General features: G+C 45.3%; 1 protein-coding gene across 3 annotated transcripts in view; it reads right to left on the bottom strand.

The window, feature by feature from the left end:
- The window catches only part of c6.2 (complement component 6, duplicate 2), a 101,017-nt gene that overhangs the window by 7,434 nt on the left and 74,516 nt on the right, over positions 1 to 19,067 (bottom strand). For 2 of the 3 annotated variants that reach the window (XM_069884028.1, XM_069884033.1), the window contains exons 14-16: positions 10,125 to 10,257; positions 7,179 to 7,370; positions 4,293 to 4,377 (exon numbers count right to left, since the gene is read on the bottom strand). In XM_069884028.1, coding sequence (XP_069740129.1) covers positions 4,293 to 4,377; positions 7,179 to 7,370; positions 10,125 to 10,257 — 410 coding nt within the window. The remainder of the gene's footprint in view (positions 1 to 4,292; positions 4,378 to 7,178; positions 7,371 to 10,124; positions 10,258 to 19,067) is intronic. The other variant, XM_069884043.1, reaches the window with a different exon arrangement.

Here is a 19,067-nt window from a genome sequence, read left to right as displayed (position 1 = left end):
AGACTCTAAGCACATAGCCACGCATACCATCTGGACCAGCTGCCTTCAGTACATTCCCCCTACTCAGGGTGGCCCAAACATCAGGGATGGAGAGTGAGAGAGGCAGTTCATCAGGTGGAAGATCCATTTTGAAGGTGACCTCCTTGTTCTCCTGATGAAAGTGAGTGTAGAATAAAGTCCCAAACTGTTTCATCTTTCCCTGTAACTCAACTCTTGTAGACCCAGCAACATCCTAGTAAATCTTCTCTGCACTCTTTCTATCTTATTGATATTCTTCCTGTAGTTCGGTGACCAAAACTACACACAATACCCACATTTGGCCTCACCAATTCCTTACACAACTTTACCATAACACCCCAACTCCTGAATTCAATACTTTGATTTATGAAGGCCAAGATGCCAAAAACTTTCTACATAAACTTGTCTACCTATGACACCACTTTCAGGGAATTATGTACCTGTATTCCCAGATCCCTCTGTTCTACCCCACTCCTCAGTGCCCAACCATTCACCATGTATGTCCTTTCTTGGTTTGTCCTTCCAAAATACAACACCTCACTCTTGTCTGCATTAAATTCCATCGGCCATTTTCTAGCCCATTTTCCCAGTTGGTCCAGATCCCTCTGCAACCTTTGAAAACCTTCCTCACTGTCCACAACGTCTCCAATCTTAGTGTCATCTGCAAACTTGCTGATCCAATTTCCCACATTATCATCCAGATCATTGATATAGATGACAAACAACAATGGTCCCAGCACCGATCCCTGAGACACACCACTAGTCACAGGCCTCCAGTCTGAGAAGCATCATCCACCACTACTCTCTCCCATTCAGCTAATTTCAAATCCAATTTACTACCTCTCCATAGATACCTAGTGTCTGATCCTTCTAAACTAACCTCTTGTGTGGGACCTTGTCAAAGGCCTAACTAAAGTCCATGTAGACAACTTTCCTTCATCTACTTTCTTAGTAACCTCCTCAAAAAACTCTATAAGATTCGTTAAACATGACCTACCACACAAAAGCCATGCCGACTATTCTTAATCACCCCTTGGCTGTCCAGATACTTGTATATCCAATCTCTCAGACCATCCCTGTGGCTATCCACTGTTGTGCCATGATTGGCTACTGCCGACTGGACACACCTCCCAAGACCAATCCTACCCATAGCCTCTTGCATGCTTCCCCTTTCTCTTTGCTTCAGTGAGTGAGTGAGGTTGATGGTTGTTCTAGTCTTTAGTTAATAAAAGCCTGGAGTTTCCCAACTCCAGCCTTTTGTGATTATTGATGGAACATCAACTTTATTAACTAAAACGCTTAAAGAAACACGGAACAGTACCTGAAACCTGAGAAGCTCGTCATCGACGCTTGGTCGCCGGACATACCGAATACGTTCGAGCTTTGGCTAAGCGGCTTTGAAAATTTCCTGGCAGTGGCCATGGACCCCATCACCATGGACGCTAACCGACTAAGACTACTCCTCTTCCATGTCGGACCCCAAGTGTTCCTGATGATCAGTGACACCAGCTCATACCAAGCAGTTATGGACACCCTTAAGGCCCAATATCTGGGATGGTTAATGAGGTCCATGCCAGGCACCTCCTGGCCACCAGAAAACAGCGACCTGGTGAGTCAAACACCAAGTACCTGTGGGCCTTCCGGATCCTGTCCAGAGTGCGTGAATGAAAGGCCGTGTCGACCATCCAGAATGCAGAGGATCTCATCAGAGACACGTTCGTGGCCGGTATCCACTCCGGGTACATACAGCAATGACCACTGGAACAAAAGGTGCTCAATTTGCAAACGGCAGTTGAACTTATAGAGACTCTGGAGTTGACTCTCCAGAACTCAGATGACTATTCAGCCACTTGGCCACCCCTGGCGTTGCTAACCTGCAACACGGCATCGTCCCACCCCATGAGTGACTGGTCCCCTACACCGTCCCACTACTCTGTCCTTGGCTGCCGTTGCGGGTGATATCCCTAAGTGCTACTCTGTGGGCAGTGTCAGCGCCCAAGGTAACGCCGCCCTGCCAAGCATGCCCCAGATGCTGGGATAAAGGGGCCTTACGCCAGAGTTTGCCAGCCCAAGCCATCCGTGAAATTGAGCAGCATCGCGTGCAGACAGTTGCCACTCAGGGCAGTGCAATCGGCGCCATCTTCCCTGCACATCATGGGGGCCACCATTTTGGACTGCGTGCCAAACGCCATCTTCCCAGGCATAGGACACCATGAGGGGGTTGAGGCAGACCATCTTGGGGCCGAGGGCAGCCATCTTGTGAGTACCCATCTGACTCAGACAATGTCCAAAATGGCCTCCATTACCCTGAACCAGGTCCGGTGATGGACACCCAGGTAAATGGGCACGTTATTGACTGTTTATTTGCTAGTGGAAGTACAGAAAGTTTTATCCATCACGAAACCACTAAACAACTAACCCTTAAAGTACAACCCACCAACCCCAGGATATCCCTCATGTCCAAATCATACACGGCAGCCACCTGGGGGTCCTGCGTAGTGACCCTGACTGTTGGAGGTGTAGTGTATGAACATTTCAGACTGCTCGTTATACCACAACTCTTCCCCCTTGCTATTGGGGCTGGATTTCCAGTGCCAACTTCAGAAAGTCGCTCTACTTTTCCAAGGGCCCCTTCTCCACTCTCCCCCACTATCTGCAACGAACAGTTCACAGATGGCCCCCTGCAGGCAACATGTGGCCTCTCAACCATCAAGGAGGATCCCCCTCCACCCCTCCTACCCCAGGCCATTGCTGTTACCAATGATGTACCAGCACAGTATTACCCTACCTGTCCCCACCCCTCGACAAACTGTTAGCAGGCCAACCCCACAAGCTGCTCAGGACGCCACAGAAATGTCCCCAACCATTGCCACGTCGCTCACTGCGGCAGAGGACACCCCCTGACAGACTTAACCTGTAAATGTATGTCTGTACAATTGTTTCACCTTATTTTTCTCACCCCCCCACCCCCCCACCACCACAGGATTCTTCTTAAAAAGGAGGAGTGAATGTGGTAGGCCACTGTTGTTGCATGATTGGCTGCTGCCAGCTGGAAATGGCCCCCGAGACCGATCCTACCCATAGCCCCTTGCATACTCCCCCTTTACCTTCACTTCGATCAGTCAGTGAGTTCCAGACTTTAGTTAATAAAAGTCTGATAGTTTCCCATCTCCAGACTTTGGTGATTATTGATGGGACATTAGCCCTCCAGTAATTTACCCACTCCTGACGTCAGGATCACTGGTCTGTAATTTCCAGCATTACTTTTGGAGCCTTTCTTTCGAAACTGCGTGAGCTACCCTCCAATCCTCTGTCACCACTAAACATTTCTGTCAGACCCCTTGAAATTTCTACACCAGTCTCCCCTCAAGGTCCGAGGGAACATCATGTCACAAAATATAGCCACTGGTGAGCCTTCTTCGTGATTGCATCAACGTGGAGGCTCCAGGACAGATCATCGGAGATGTTCACACCCAGGAATTTGAAGCTCTTGACCCGCTCCGCTGCTGAGCTCTCGATGAGGACTGGGTCGTGTTCTCCTGATTTCTTCCTGAAGTCCACAATCATCTCCCTGGTTTTGCTGATGTTGAGCACGAGGTTGTTGTCATTACACCATTCAACGAGTTGTTGATTCCCCCCCCCCCCCCTGTACATTTCTTCATTGCCGTTTGTGATTCTGCCGACAACTGTGGTGTCATTGACAAACTTGGAGATGGCTTTGGAATTGTGACTGGCCACACAGTCGTGGGTGTAGAATGAGTAGAGCAGTGGTTTTCAAACTTTTTCTTTCCACTCACATACCACCTTAATTAATTCTATGGCAAAGGTTCTCTGTGATTAGTAAGAGATTGCTTAAGGTGGAGTAGAGCAGTGGGTTAAGCGCTACGTCAACGTCAGGATTTACGGATGGGTGGTGCTTGGATATGGAGCATTATGGAAATGAGATGAGATTCTGACTTGGTCAGCACAGAGGAGAATGGCCAAAGGGTTCATTCCTCGTAGAGTGACCCAGACACATAGGTTTCACACCAGATGTACATCACACACAGTGACACACTCACTTACATGCCGACCACATGGGTGGGGGATGGGGGGGAATCTGGAGGAGAATAGGAGCCATGCTGGTGCCCAAGACGGAGACAAATTCGGACCCATGATGCACCAGTCTGAAAGTGGAGGCTGTGTGTGTGTGTGTGTGTGTGTGTGTGTGTGTGTGTGTGTGTGTGTGTGTGTGTGTGTGTGTGTGTGTGTGTGTGTGTGGGTGTGTAACTTACCCGCAGTCCTGGTCGGGAGACATGCAGACACACTCATCACCACTGAGTTTCTGTCCGGGATGGCATCTTGTGTTCTCAGTATCTGCTTGATAAAACAACAGGCATTACACTGAGATGGCAGATGTCCGCAGGGGTGGGGGTGGGGGAGGTTTGGAGAGCGGTTTGGAGGCCCGGAGGGTGGGTAAGGTCTGTGGGGTGGGGGAGGTCCATGCGGGTGCGGGGGAAATCCGCTGGGGTGGGAGGTCCGCAGGGGTGAGGGGAGGGCCTGAGGGTGGAGGAATCGAATGTCAGACTTAACTCACAGGAAGAACCCAAGGATCACAGACACACACAATCACACACCCACACTCACACGTCCACACAGACACACACACACATGTACACGCACACACTCAAAACACTCTCCCCTTCACTCTCACTCCCTCTCATATGCCTCTCTCTCTCTCTCCCACCCCATCTATCTCCCCACTTCCTCCTCCCTCCGCCTTCCCTTCACCCTTCCCCTTCCCCTCTCCCTTCACCCTCTATTCCTTCCCTCTCATCCCCCCCTCCCTCCCCTCCTCCTTCCCCCACTCTCTTCTCTCCCCTCTTCCTATCACCCTCTCCCTCTCCCTCTCCTTCCCCTTCACCTCTCCCTTCATCCTCTTCCCTCATCCCACTCTCCCTCTTCCAACTGCAAAAGCTTTTATAGATATGTTAAGAGGAAAAGATTGGTGAAATCCAGAGTAGGTCCATTGCAGTTGGAATCAGGGGAATATATAATGGGGAATAAGGAAATGGCAGACCAATTAAATTCTTACTTTAGTTCTGTTTTCACAAGAGAGGATACAAATAACCTCCCAAGGATGTTGGGAAACATAGAGACTAATGCAAGGGAGGAACTGAAAGAAATCAGTATCTCTAAGGACATGGTCTTGGGGAAATTGAAGGGATTGAAGGCAGATAAATCCCAAGGGTCTGATAATCTACATCCGAGGGTACTTAAAGAAGTGTACATTCAGATAGCAGATGCTTTAAGAATTATTTTCCAGAACTCGATAGACTCAGGATCAGTACCCATGGATTGGAGGGTAGCTAATGTTACCCCACTATTTAAAAAGGGGGGTAGAGAAAAAGCAGGGAATTATAGGCTGGTGAGCCTTACATCAGTAGTGGGCAAAATGATAGAATCCATTATTAAGGGTGTAATAGCGGAGCATATGACTAGCAGAGAAGGGATCGGACAGAGTCAACATGGACTTACAAAAGGTAAATCGTGCTTGACAAATCTATTGGAATTCTTTAAGATGGTGATAGGTAAAATAGATGTGGTGTACCTGGACTTCCAAAAGGCCTTCGATAAGGTGCCGCATAAACGACTGGCTTCCAAAATCAAGGCTCATGGGATTGGGGGCAAAGTATTGATGTGGATTGAGAACTGGCTGGCAGGTAGAAGACAGAGAGTTGGGATAAATGGCTCGTTTTCTGAATGGCAGGCGGTGACCAGTGGGGTGCCACAGGGATCTGTACAGGGACCCCAGCTGTTCACAATTTACATTAATGATCTGGATGAGGGGATTTGATGTAATATCTCCAAATTTGCAGACAACACTAAGCTAGGAGGGGTTGTGTGCACGGAAGAGGGGGCCAGGAAGCTCCAGTGTGATTTGGATAAATTGGTGGACTGGGCAGATACATGGCAAATGCACTACAATATGGATAAATGTGAGGTTATCCAGTTTGGTAATACAACCGGAGGGCAGATTACCATTCGAATGGCAATAGATTGGGAGATGGGGAAGTGCAGAGAGACCTAAGGGTTCTTGTGCACCAGTCACTGAAGGCGAGCATGCAGGTACAGCAGGCGGTTAAAAAGGCAAATGATATGTTGGGCTTCATATCAAGAGGGTTTGAGTATAGGAACAAGGATACCTTACTGCAGCTGTACAGGGCCTTGGTGAGACCCCACCTGGAGTATTGTGTGCAGTTTTGGTCAACTTATCTAAGGAAGGATGTTCTTGCAATGGAGGGAGTGCAGAGGCGATTCACCAGGCTGATACCTGGAATGGCAGGAATGACTTATGAGGAAAGATTGCGCAAATTGGGGTTGTACTCGCTGGAGTTTAGAAGATTGAGAGGGGATCTCATAGAGACCTATAAAATTCTGGCAGGACTGGACAGAATGGATGTGGAAGGGATGTTTCCAATGGTGGGGCCATGGTTCGAGGATAATAGGCAAACCATTTAGAACCGAGATGAGGAGGAATTTCTTTACCCAGAGGGTGGTGAATCTGTGGAATTCATTGCCACAGAGGGCAGTAGAGGCAGGTTCATTGAATATATTTAAGAGGGAATTAGATATATTTCTTCAGTATAAAGGAATTAGGGGTTACGGAGAGAAGGCGGGGACGGGGTACTGAACTTAAAGATCTGCCATGATCTCATTGAATGGCGGAGCAGGCTCGAAGGGCCAAATGACCTACTCCTGCTCCTATCTTCTATGTTTTCTTTCCCCCACTCTCTTCTTTCCCCCACTCCCTATCACCCTCTCCCTCTCCTTCCCCTTCACCTTTCCCCACATCCCCTTTTGCCCTCCACTCTCTCACCTCTCCCCATCATCTCTCGTACACCTTCAACCTCCCCCCAGAATCCCTCTCAACCCCTCTCCTCTCCTTCCTCCATTTCTCTCACTCCTTCCTCTCACCCTCTCTCCCCCCCCTTTCCTCTCTCCATCCTCCACTCTCCCTACCCCCTCCTTGCCTCTCCCTTTCCCTCCTCGCTTAATCTCCTCTGGCTCACCCCACCCTCTCCCTCTCCCTAATCCCCTCTCCTTCCCTCCATTCCCCCCCTCTCCAGTTGGCGGATCATAAGCTGGCAGAGGAGACCCCTGCAGGATGGTTCACCCACCTTGACGGCAGGTTATGGGCTGTGGTGGTTCTGGCTCCCAGGTGAGGTCCACGGTGCAGGTGTACTGATTCGGTCCGGTCAGGACTGATCCGGGTGGGCATCTCACATTCACCTTGTCGCCCACCACAAACTCCTCCGCTGTGGGCTCTAGCCTGGCTGGGCTCTTAACCAGGGGCCTGTCACACACCACCCCTGCAACACAGCACCGAAGGGGAGAGGAGTCACTAGGGTGGGCAGTTTTGGGCCGGACAGTCTTGACCTTTGAGTCGTCCATCCGACTCCACCTCATTAATTTGTCTTCCATTTGGGGGTGTAGGCAAGGGCCAGAAAGAGCATTTACCTGTTAAATGCGGGGTCCCGGGGTCCGCAGGCCGTGCGGGGTCATGTTGGGTTCAGATGCCCTTGTTGTAAAAATGACCCTGAGCCTGGAGTCACGTTCATAGCTTGCTTTATTTTACCAAACACTGAATGAATATTTACCTTTTCCCTGCTAGTCCTGAGCCTCTCTCTCCAAGTCCTACCCTTGATGACATTGGCCCACTCAATGTCCCACCAGTAGTGTTACATTGCATCCCACTTACTCTACGTTCGAAGCCCCCTTTTCACCCACTGCAGTGTCTTTTTTGCATCCTGATACAAATTCACAATACGCAAGTCCTTCTTGCCTCAGGTCTCTGCAGTCTCTTTACTTCTCGCCCAGACCTCGTTCATATAATGCCAGGTGAGTTCCGTGTTATGGTCGGCAGGATCTCTGGACCTGCCCTTCCAGGAGAGTCCATTTCCGGCCCATGCCCGTGTTGCTTTTCACCTGGAGACTCTGGTATGGGGACGAGATGTTGGCGATTCCGCCTCCTTTGTGGTCCGCTAACCATGTGCGATCGTGCACGGAAGTTACTGTACCTTGCTGTCTTGCTTCGGAGATCCACACCTCGTCTCCTGGTGCCAGCTTTTCCAGGTCACTCATTCTGTGTCTCCTCGCTTGCCGCACCTGTAGCATTTTGCACTCCCAGCTGGGCATTGACATGCCGGGTGGAACGGTAGTTCTCCACAGTTGGGGCACGTCTTGTGCTCTGCTTTCCTCTGTGCCATTGCTTTCATTTTATGCTGTCCTGGCATCTGCCTTTTGCCTCTAAACGTCTGCTGCCTTCCTCTCCTCAGTTGCACTGTGTCTACTGCTAGTTTGCTCGCACACATTTCGCGCAAGTGGGTTCCTGCTGCTTTCTTGCCTCTGTCTAGCCATTGCGATCGCTTTCATGAGGGTCAAGATGCATCATCTCCGATAGTGACAAATCTCTTAGACCCACTACTAGTCCGTCGCGTAAATGTTCGTCAAGTAGATCCCCAATGTTACGAGCCCAGAGGACCCCAAAACCCAGCAGCAATAGATATTCACCAAGACAAATGGTTTCTTAAACAAAAGTTGCTTTTAATTATCTTTAAGCAGGAAAACAGAATCACACTTTAACTTATCACTATTGACTTAACTAACCTAATTTAACCCCATTCTAATTCTAATTGAACGTGTATGTAATGTGTGTGTAAGTTCAGAAATGTTCACCGTTATTAGGTATTTCTTATACTGTGCACAGAATTTAACATTTGTGAATCTTCACCAACCTTTGGTGCTTGAAAGGTAAATGGTTACCGTTCAGGAAGGATCTCAGTTTTCATAGAGAGATTTGTTGGTCATTAGACACCCACAGCTGATTCCTTCTCATCAGCCACTTCAGTGTCTTGTTGAAGAAACTTTCCCCAAAAGGGTTTTCCAGATAATAACCTCTTTCGTTCAGGTCACCACAGAGTTCCTTTTGTTTCCCTTATTTCAAGTGAAACATTATACAACTAGCCATCTCCTCTTGTAGGCACCACAAGGGCTTTGACCAGGTTGAACTCAGAACTCAAACCGTCTTCCAAATGGGGTTTCTCCACAAGTTTGCCAGCTTGTCCTGTTCCAGTCCCAATTGTTGCTGCTGAACTGTAGAAGTGAATTCTCTCTCCCTCCTAGAACAGCCAACTGCACTCAGACAGACTGCGGCACCGACCCAACCTTCCGAGTCTGTTCAGCTGTTACTTTCCAAAACAATAATCCATGGCTCCACAGCGTCCAATTAAAACCTACTTGTGAAGAACTTATAGGCATTCTTCAAAGTTTTTGCAAAGGCACCCGGAGTCTGGGCTGTCTGGCTTGAGGCGAGCTCTGGCATTTTAAATGAGATCAGTTTTGAAGTGTTTGTATGTGACCTACACTTAAAAAAAAACCTGCCACAATTTATCTCCTACAAAACAAATCTACATACAATATAAAATATAAGATAATCCATCACACCATATTCTCCATGTCACGCCGGCTTCAGACGCGCTCATTATTAAAATGACCCTGAGCCTGGAGTCGCGTTTGTAGCTGACTTATGTTACCAAACCCCAAGTGACTATCTACCTGGGCAGGCTTTTCCCTGCTAGTCCCAAGCCTCTCTCTCCAAGATGCGGAAGTCCTGCCCCATGACATCATTGACCCGCTTGATGTCCCACCAATGGTGTAATACCACTGTTTCTTCTCGCGTGCCTGAGTGAGTCCCGCCTGGTGCATGCTCAAGCAGGGGGAACCGTGACGGTGGTGCACGAAGCTTCATGGCAGGTAAGGTGTCCCCCCCCCACCCCGGTGAGGGAGTTTCTGACGCAGACCCTGCATGTACCACATTTTGGTAAGTTGGAAATGGCGGAGGGGGGGGTGTCACCCACCGTTCCTGTAATGCAACACCACGGTGGGGTGGGGAGGTGCTGTAATGCAACACCACTGTTGGGGAACGGGCTGTCCAGGAATGCGGCATGACAGTGCAATGAGTGCTAACCCCAGGCAAGGCAATGCCATTGCGTTAAGGGAGCCATGCAAATACAGAGGAGGCCCAGCTGGGGAAAGGTCAGGGAGCAGGGCATGCTGGGGCTTACGTTGACACTCCAGATCCTCCTTGTGCCAGGTTCTGTCCTCCTTGCACCTGTAGAACTGGTAGCCGGTGGGCTCATAGCCAGAGTAACACCGTATCTCCAACATCTCCGCAACCCGGTACCAAGACTTGGATACCTGTGGCAGAGACAACCAGTTATCCCATGCCTGCTCATCATCTCCTTCAGTGTCTACCCATCACCAAATCACACCAACCCAACAGTCGCTGTCCAGCATTCACCAACAGTCACTGACCAGAGTTCACCAACAGTCACTGACCAGCGTTCACCGACAGTCACTGACCAGCGTTCACTGACAGTCACTGACCAGCGTTCACCGACAGTCGCTGACCAGCGTTCACCAACAGTCGCTGACCAGCGTTCACCAACAGTCATTGACCAGCTTTTACCAACAGTCACTGACTAGTGTACAACAACAGTCATTGACCAGTGTTCACCAAGACATTGACCAGCGTTCACCAACAGTCACTGACCAGAGTTCACCAACTGTTATTGAACAGAATTCACCAACAGTCACTGACCAGCGTTCACCAACATTCGCTGACCAGCGTTCACCAACAGTCGCTGACCAGCGTTCACCAACAGTCGCTGACCAGCGTTCACCAACAGTCAGGTATATATTGATGAGACGTTATTAGTGGATATTTATTGGTGGGTAGATATTGGCAGGTAGTTATTGATGGGTAGTTATTGGTGGGTATTTATGGACAAGAAGTTATTGACAGGAAGTTATTGACATGTAGTTATTGACGTGTAGTTATTGTCGGGTAGTTATTGACGGGTAGTTATTGATTGGAAGTTATTGGCTAGTAGTTATTCACAGGAAGTTATTGACTGGAAGATATTGATGGGAAGTTATTGAAAGGTAGTTATTGACGGGAAGTTATGGATGGGAAGTTATTGATGAATAGTTATTGGCATATAGTTTTTGATGGGTAGTTATTGATGGGTAGTTATTAACAGGCAGTTATTGATGGGTAGTTATTAACAGGCAGTTATTGATGGGTAGTTATTGATGGGTAGTTATTGATGGGAAGTTGTTGATGGGTAGTTATTGTCGGGTAGTTATTGCTGGGAAGATATTGATGGGTATTTATTGATGGGTAGTTTTTGATGGGTTGTTATTGGCAGGTAGTTATTGGTGGGTAGATATTGGTGGGTAGCTATTGACAGGTAGATATTGATGGGTAATTAGAGGTGGGTATTTATTGGTGGTTTGTTATTGACAGGTAGTTATTGATGGTAGTTATTGGCAGGTAGTTATTGATGAATAGTTATTGATGGGGTTATTGACAAGAAGTTATTGACAGGTAGTAATTGACATGTCGTTATTGATGGGAAGTTACTGACAGTTAGTTATTTGTGGAAATTTATTGACAGGTAGTTATTGGTGGCTAGTTATTGACAGTTAGTTATGAATGGGAAGTAATTGATGGGAATTTATTGATGAGATTGTGGAGTAGTTATGGGCTGGTAGTTATTGATGGTTAGTTATTGATGGGTAGCTATTTGCGGGTAATTATTCAAGGGTAGTTGTTGACCAGTAGTTATTGATGGGATGTTATTGATGGGAAGTTATTAACAGGAAGTTATTGATGGTTAGATTTGGTGGATAGTTATTGATGGGGGAAGTTATTGATGGGTAGTTGTTGATGGGTAGTTATTGATGGGTAGTTATTGACGGGAATTTATTGATGGGTATATATTGATGGGTAGTTATTAGTGGATATTTATTGGTGGGTAGATATTGGCAGGTAGTTATTGATTGGTAGTTATTGACGGGAATTTATTGATGGGTATATATTGATGGGTAGTTATTAGTGGATATTTATTGGTGGGTAGATATTGGCAGGTAGTTATTGATTGGTAGTTATTGATGGGAAGTTGTTGTCGGGTGGTTATTGGCAGGTAGTTATTGATGGGAAGTTATTGATGGGAAGTTATTGACTGGTATTTATAGCTGGGAAGATATTGATGGGTAGTTATTGATGGGTAGTTATTGACGTAGTTATTGGCGGGATTTTATTGATGGGTAGATATTGGTGGCTAGTTATTGATGAGTTGTTATTGATGGATAATTAATGACAGGTAGTTATTGGCAGGTAGATATTGATGGGTAATCATAGGTGGGTATTTATTGGCAGTTTTTTATTGATGGAAAGTTATTGACAGGTAGTTATTGATAGAGCTATTGACAGGAAGTTATTGACGGGTAGTAATTGACATCTCGTTATTGACAGGAAGTTACTGACAGGTAGTTATTTGTGGAAATTTATTGACAGGTAGTCATTGGTGGGTAGTTATTGACAGTTAGTTGTGAATGGGAAGTAATTGATGGGAAGTTATTGATGGGAAGTTATTGATGGGTAGTTATTGATGGGAAGATATTGATGGGTAGTTGTTGATGGGTAGTTATTGACAGGAATTTATTGATGGGTATATATTGATGGGTAGTTATTAGTGGGTAGTTATTGATGGGTTGCTATTGATTGGTAGTTATTGACGAGTTGTTCTTGATGGGAAGTTATTGATGGGAAGTGTTTAATGGGTAGTTATTGATGGGGTGTTATTGACAAATAGTTATTGACGGGTAGTTATTGATGGGTAGTTAATGATGGGAATTTATTGACGGCTAGATATTGTCGGGTATATATTGATGGGTAGTTATTGGCAGGTTGTTATTGGCAGTTTTTATTAATGGGAGGTTATTGATGGGTAGTTATTGGTGGGAAGTTACTGACAGGTAGTTATTGGTGTGTTGTTATTGGTGGGTTGTTATTGATGGGAGGTTATTGATGTGTAGTTATTGACAGGAAGTTATTGATGGATAATTATTGGAGGTGGTTATTGACAGATAGTTATTGGTGAGTTGTTATTAATGGGTAGTTATTGTCAGGTCATTATTGATGGGAAGATATTGACAGGTAGTTATTGATTGGAATTTATTGACAGATACTCATTGGTGGGTAGTGATAGACAGTTAGTTATTAATGGGTAGTAATTGATGGGAAGTTATTGATGGGAAGTTATTGATGACTAGTTATTGGCTGTTATTTTTTGACAGGTAGTTATTGATGGGCAGTTATTGAAAGGTAGTTATTGATGTTTAGTTATTAACAGATAGTTATTGACAAGAATTTATTGACAGGTAGTAATTGGCGTGTAGTTATTGATGGGTAGTTGAGGGCTGGTAGTTATTGACAGGAAGTTATTGATGGGAAGTTATTGATGAGAGGTTATTGATAGGAAGTTATTGACGGGAGATTATTGATGAGAAGTTATTCGGGTAGTTATTGATGGGTAGTTATTGGTGGATAGTTATTGTTGGGAAGTTATTGATGGGAGGTTATTGATGAGAAGTTATTGATGGGAAGTTATTCAGGTAGTTATTGATGGGTAGTTATTGATGCGAAGTTATTGATGGGAAGTATTTGACGGGTAGTTATTGATTGGTAGTTGTTGACGGGTAGTTATTTTCGGGTTGCTATTATCTGGTATATGTTGATGAGTAGAAATTAGTTTATATTTATTGGCGCATAGATATTGGCAGGTAGTTATTGATGGGTAGTTATTGGCAGGTAGTTATTGGTGGGTATTTATTGACAGGTTGTTATTGGTGGGTAGTTATTGATAGGAGGTTATTGATGGGTGGTTATTGACAGGTAGTTATTGGCAGGTTGTTATTGGTGGGTAGATATTGCTGGGTAGTTATTGACAGGTAGTTAATGATGAGTAGCTATTGACACGTAGTTATTGGCGGGTAGTAATTGATGTGTTTTTATTGGTGGGTAGTTATTGACGGGTGGTTATTGACAGTTAGTTATTGGCGGGTAGTTATTGCTGGGTAGTTATTGATGGGTAGTTACTGACGAGTAGTTATGGGTGGGTAGATATTGGCAGATAGTTATTGACAGGTAGATATTGATGGGTAGTTAATGACAGCTAGTTATTAATGGGTAGTAATTGATGGGAAGTTTTTGATGGGAAGTTATTGATGACTAGTTATTGATAGACAGATATTGAAGGGTAGTTTTTGACAGGTATTATTGATGGGTAGTTATTGACAGACAGTTATTGACAGGGAAGTTATTTACAGGTAGTTGTTGACCGGTAGTTATTGACTTGGTTATTGACAGGTAGTTATTGATGGGTAGTTATTGACGGGAAGTTATTGAAGGGAAGTTTTTGACAGGAATATACTGGCAGGTAGTTATTGACAGGAAGTTATTCACGAGAAGTTATTGATGGGAAGTTATTGACGGGATGTTATTGGTGGGTAGTTATTGACGGGAAGTTATTCATGAGAAGTTATTGATGGAAAATTATTGATGGGTAGTTATTCCCGGGAAGTTATTGACATTTAGTTATTGCCAGGAAGCTATTGATGGAAAGTTATTGATGGGTAGTTATTGATGGGTAGATATTGATGGGTGGTTATTGTAGGGTATTTATTGATGGAAAGTTATTGATAGTTATTGATGGGAAGTTATTGATGGGATGTTTTGGTGGGTAATTATTGATGGGTAGTTATTGAAGGTAAGTTATTGATAGACAGTTATTGATGGGAGGTTATTGATGGGAAGTTATTGACAGGAAGTTATTGCTGGGTAGCTATTGACAGACAGTTATTGACGTGAAATTATTGATGGGTTCTTATTGCCAGGAAGTTATTGATGTGTAGCTATTGCCGGGAAGCTAATGACGGGAAGTTATTGAAGGAAAGTTATTCACAAGAAGTTATTGATGGGAAGTTATTGCCGGGAAATTATTGACAGACAGTTATTGATGAGTAGTTATTCCCGGGAAGTTATTGACATGTAGTTATTGCCAGGAAGCTATTGATGGGAAGTTATTGATGGGTAGCTATTGACGGGTAGTTATTGACAGGTACTTATGGAGGGGTAGTTATTGAACCAACCTACTTGGTTCGGCTGGAAGTCGGAGGAGGAGCTTGGAGAGAGTCGGGCTGTGAGTTGGAGGAGGAGGAGCTTGGTGAAAGTGACGAGAAGTTAAGGTATTAAAGTCGGGGGCCTACTGGGGCTTGGGCATACTTGGTTCGGCTGGGAGTCGGAGGAGTAGCTTGGAGAGAGTCGGGCTGTGAGTCAGAGGAGGAGGAGCTTGCTGAAAGTGACAGGGTTAATTGGTCAAGGGGCCAATAAAAGGAGTGAAAGGGGAGGGATCAGCCAGTGAGGAGCGGAGTTATTTGCCTTCGTATTCAGAGTCATGCCAATAGGGTTAGTGCTCTGTACTGGGTGTCAGATGTGGGAACAGTGGGTGACCTCCACCCTCCCAAATGGCCACATCTGCACCAGGTGTACCGAGATGCAGTTACTAAGGGAGCGAATTAGGGATATGGAGTTGCAGATTGATGACCTGCGTCTTGTAAGGGAGAGTGAGGAGTTAATCGACTCAACTTTCAGGGTGATAAATACTCCAGAACCCGTGTCAGGTAAATGGGAAACCGTCAGGGGGGGAAAGAAAAAAGCAAGAAAAACGGAGAGCACACCAGTGACTATCCCACTCAGCAACAGTTATGTTGTGTGGGATTCTGTTGAGGGAGATGACTGGACAGAAGATGACCATGGGCACCAGGTCAATGGCAATGAGCCTGGTAGAGTGGTGCAAAAGAAAAGGAGAAATGCAGTAGTTATTGGGGACTCCATTGTCAGGGGTATGGACAGGAGATTCTGTGAGCCAGATAAATATACCCGCATGGTGTGCTGCCTCCCTGGTGCAAGGGTATGAGATATCACAAATCGGGTCCAAAATATTCTGAGAGGAGAGGGAGAGCAGCCTGATGTCTTGGTACATGTGGGTACAAACGTCATTGACAAGAAAAGGGAGGAGGTAATGAAAAGGGATTACAGTGAGCTGGGATGAAAGCTGAAAGACAGGAACGCTAGGGTGGTGATCTCGGGATTACTACCTGTTCCAAATGCAAGTGATGAAAAGAATGTAAGGATAAGGAAAATGAATGTGGGGCTGAGGGGCTGGTGTACAAGGCAAGGATTTGGCTTCTTGGATCATTGGGATCTCTTTTGGGGAAGGCATGATCTTTACAAGAAGGACGGGTTGCACCTAAATCCAAAAGGTGTCAACATTTTGGCAAGTATGTTTGGTACAGCAGTGGGCAAGGTTTAAACTAATTTGGCAGGGGTATGGGAACCAGAGAGATAGGGAAAATGGTAGGGAAGATAAAGTAATGGCCAGGAAAAATAAACTAGGAAAAGTAATATTGGGAGGAGAAAGTAAAAAATCAGATGGTGCAGTGAGTTTTCGGGTCAATGATGGTGTAAAGAAAATTACAAAGAAAAATAGTGGGCAGAAAAATCAAAAGAAAAGGTTACAGAAAAGGACAAAGAGCATAAGGGCACTTTATCTGAATGCCCGCAGTATTAGAAATAAGGTTAATGAACTTGAGGCGCAAATTGGTACCCGTGCCTATGATTAGGTCGCCATCACGGAAACATGGCTACAAGGTGACTCTAAATGGGAATGAAACTCAAGGGTATCAGGGGGTGCAAAGAGATAGACAGGATGGTAAGGGAGGTGGAGTTGCACTCTTAATCAAAGATGAGCTCCAGGCAGTAGTGAGGGATGATATAAGATCTAAAGAGCATAATGTTGAGTCCATTTGGGTAGAGATAAAGAATAACAAAGGGAAAAAATTATTGGTGGGTGTTATCTATCATCCACCTAATAACAATAGTTTAGTGGCACAGGAAATAAATAGAGAGATAAGTGAGACATGTAATAATGATACGGCAGACGTCATGGGGGACTTTAACTTCCACATAGATTGGGAAAATCAAGTTGGTCATGGGAGTCTGGAAGAGGATTTCATAGAATGCATCCACGATAGCTTTCTTGAGCAGCAGGTTAAGGAATCCACAAGAGAAAATGCTCTCCTGGATCTAGTGTTGTGCAATGAGATAGGTAGAGTAAATGATGTAATAGTCAGAGAGCATCTGGGAAATAGCGATCATAGTACGATTGAATTTCTCATTCAGATGGAAGGGGAAATAGTTAGATCTAAAACTAATATATTAGGCTTAAACAGGGGTGACTACCATAGGATGAGGGAGGAATTGGGCAGAGTGGACTGGGAGTACAGGCTCATTGATGAAACAGTTGAGGAACAGTGGAAGATTTTCAAAGAAATATTTTGGAATCCTCAACAAAAATATATTCCGGTCAGGAAAAGGGGCAGCAAGGGAGGGAAAAATCAACCGTGGTTAACAAAGGAAATAAATTGAAGGCGCAGGTGTACAAAGCTGCAAAGAGCAGTGGGAAACTGGAAGATTGGGAAAACTTTAAGAGACAACAAGGGGTTACAAAGCGAGTAATAAGAAATGGGAAAAAGGATTATGAAAGTAAATTGGCACAAAATATAAAAACAGAAAGCAAAAAATGTTATAAATATATAAAATAGAAGAGGGTGGCCAGAGTTAACATAGGGACCCTTGGAGGATGAGAAAGGAAAACTGGTAGCAAAAAATGAGGAAATGGCCGAGTCATTGAACAAATATTTTGTGTCAGTCTTCACAGTGGAAGACACGTCCAGCATGCCCAAGTGCGGAGTTAAGGATGCAAATGTTGGGGAGGGCCTTGATAAAATAGTTGTTAAAAAGGAAGTAGTGATGGAGAAACTAATGGGACTAAAGCCAGACAAATCACCTGGTCCTGATGATATGCATCCAAGGATTCTGAAGGAAATGGCAGAATTATAGTTGATGTATTGGTGGTCATAGACCAAAATTCCTTGGATTCTGGGCAGGTCCCGGCAGACTGGAAGACAGCAAATGTCACGCCACTTTTTAAGAAGGGATGTAGGCAGAAGACTGGAAATTATCGGCCAATTAGCTTGACATCTGTAGTTGGAAAAATGCTTGAAGCTGTCATTAAAGATGAAATAGTGAAACTTTTGGAACGTAAGGGTTCAATCAGGCAGACGCAGCATTGTTTTAGAAGGGGAAGATCTTGTTTGACAAACTTGTTAGGATTCTTTGAGGATATAATGGGTGCGGTGGATAGAGGGGAACAGGTTGATGTTGTGTATTTGGATTTCCAGAAAGTGTTTGATAAGGTGCCGCACAAGAGACTTCTCAGTAAGTTACAGGAAAGTGGAGTCCGGGGAAGTCTATTGGCCTGGATTGAAAATTGGTTGTCTGACAGGAGGCAGAGAGTCGGGATAAGTGGGAGTTTTTCAGGTGGGCAGAGAGTGGTAAGTGGGGTGCCGCAGGGCTCGGTGTTAGGCCCACAACTGTTCATCATTTACATTGATGACTTGGAGGAGGGGACAAAATGTGGTGTCGCCAAGTTTGCGGATGACACCAAATTGAGTGGAAGAGCAAATTGTAAAGAGGATGTGGAGAGTCTGCAGAGGGATAGAGTTAAGCTGGATGAGTGGGCCAAGGTCTGGCAGATGGAGTACAATGTTAGTAAGTGTGAGGTGATCTACTTTGGCAAGAAAAATAAAAGAGCTGATTATTTAAAGGGTGAAAAACTACAGCATGGTGTTGTGCAGAGGGACTTGGGAGGGCTTGTGCATGAATCGCAAAAAGTTAGGTTGCAGGTGCAGCAGGTTATTAAGAAGGCAAATGGAATGTTGGCCTTCATCGCGAGAGGAATTGAATTCAGGAGTAGGGAGGTCATGTTGCAACTGTACAAGGTACTGGTGAGACCGCACCTGGAGTACTGAGTCCAGATCTGGTCTCCATATTTGAGGAAGGATATACCGGCTTTGGAGACGGTCCAGAGGAGGTTTACTAGGTTGATCCCTGGGATGAAGGGGTTGACATGATGAAAGATTAAATCGTCTAGGATTGTATTCGCTCGAGTTCAGAAGAATGAGAGGAGATCTTATAGAAACATATAGGATTATGAAGGGTATGGATAGGATAGATGTAGGAAGGTTTTTTGAGCTGG

This window comes from Narcine bancroftii, chromosome 1, assembly GCF_036971445.1.
Source record: "Narcine bancroftii isolate sNarBan1 chromosome 1, sNarBan1.hap1, whole genome shotgun sequence".
NCBI lineage: Eukaryota > Metazoa > Chordata > Chondrichthyes > Torpediniformes > Narcinidae > Narcine > Narcine bancroftii.
Note: the sequence above shows the minus strand (reverse complement) of the source record. Positions and strands in the feature narration are given on the sequence as shown.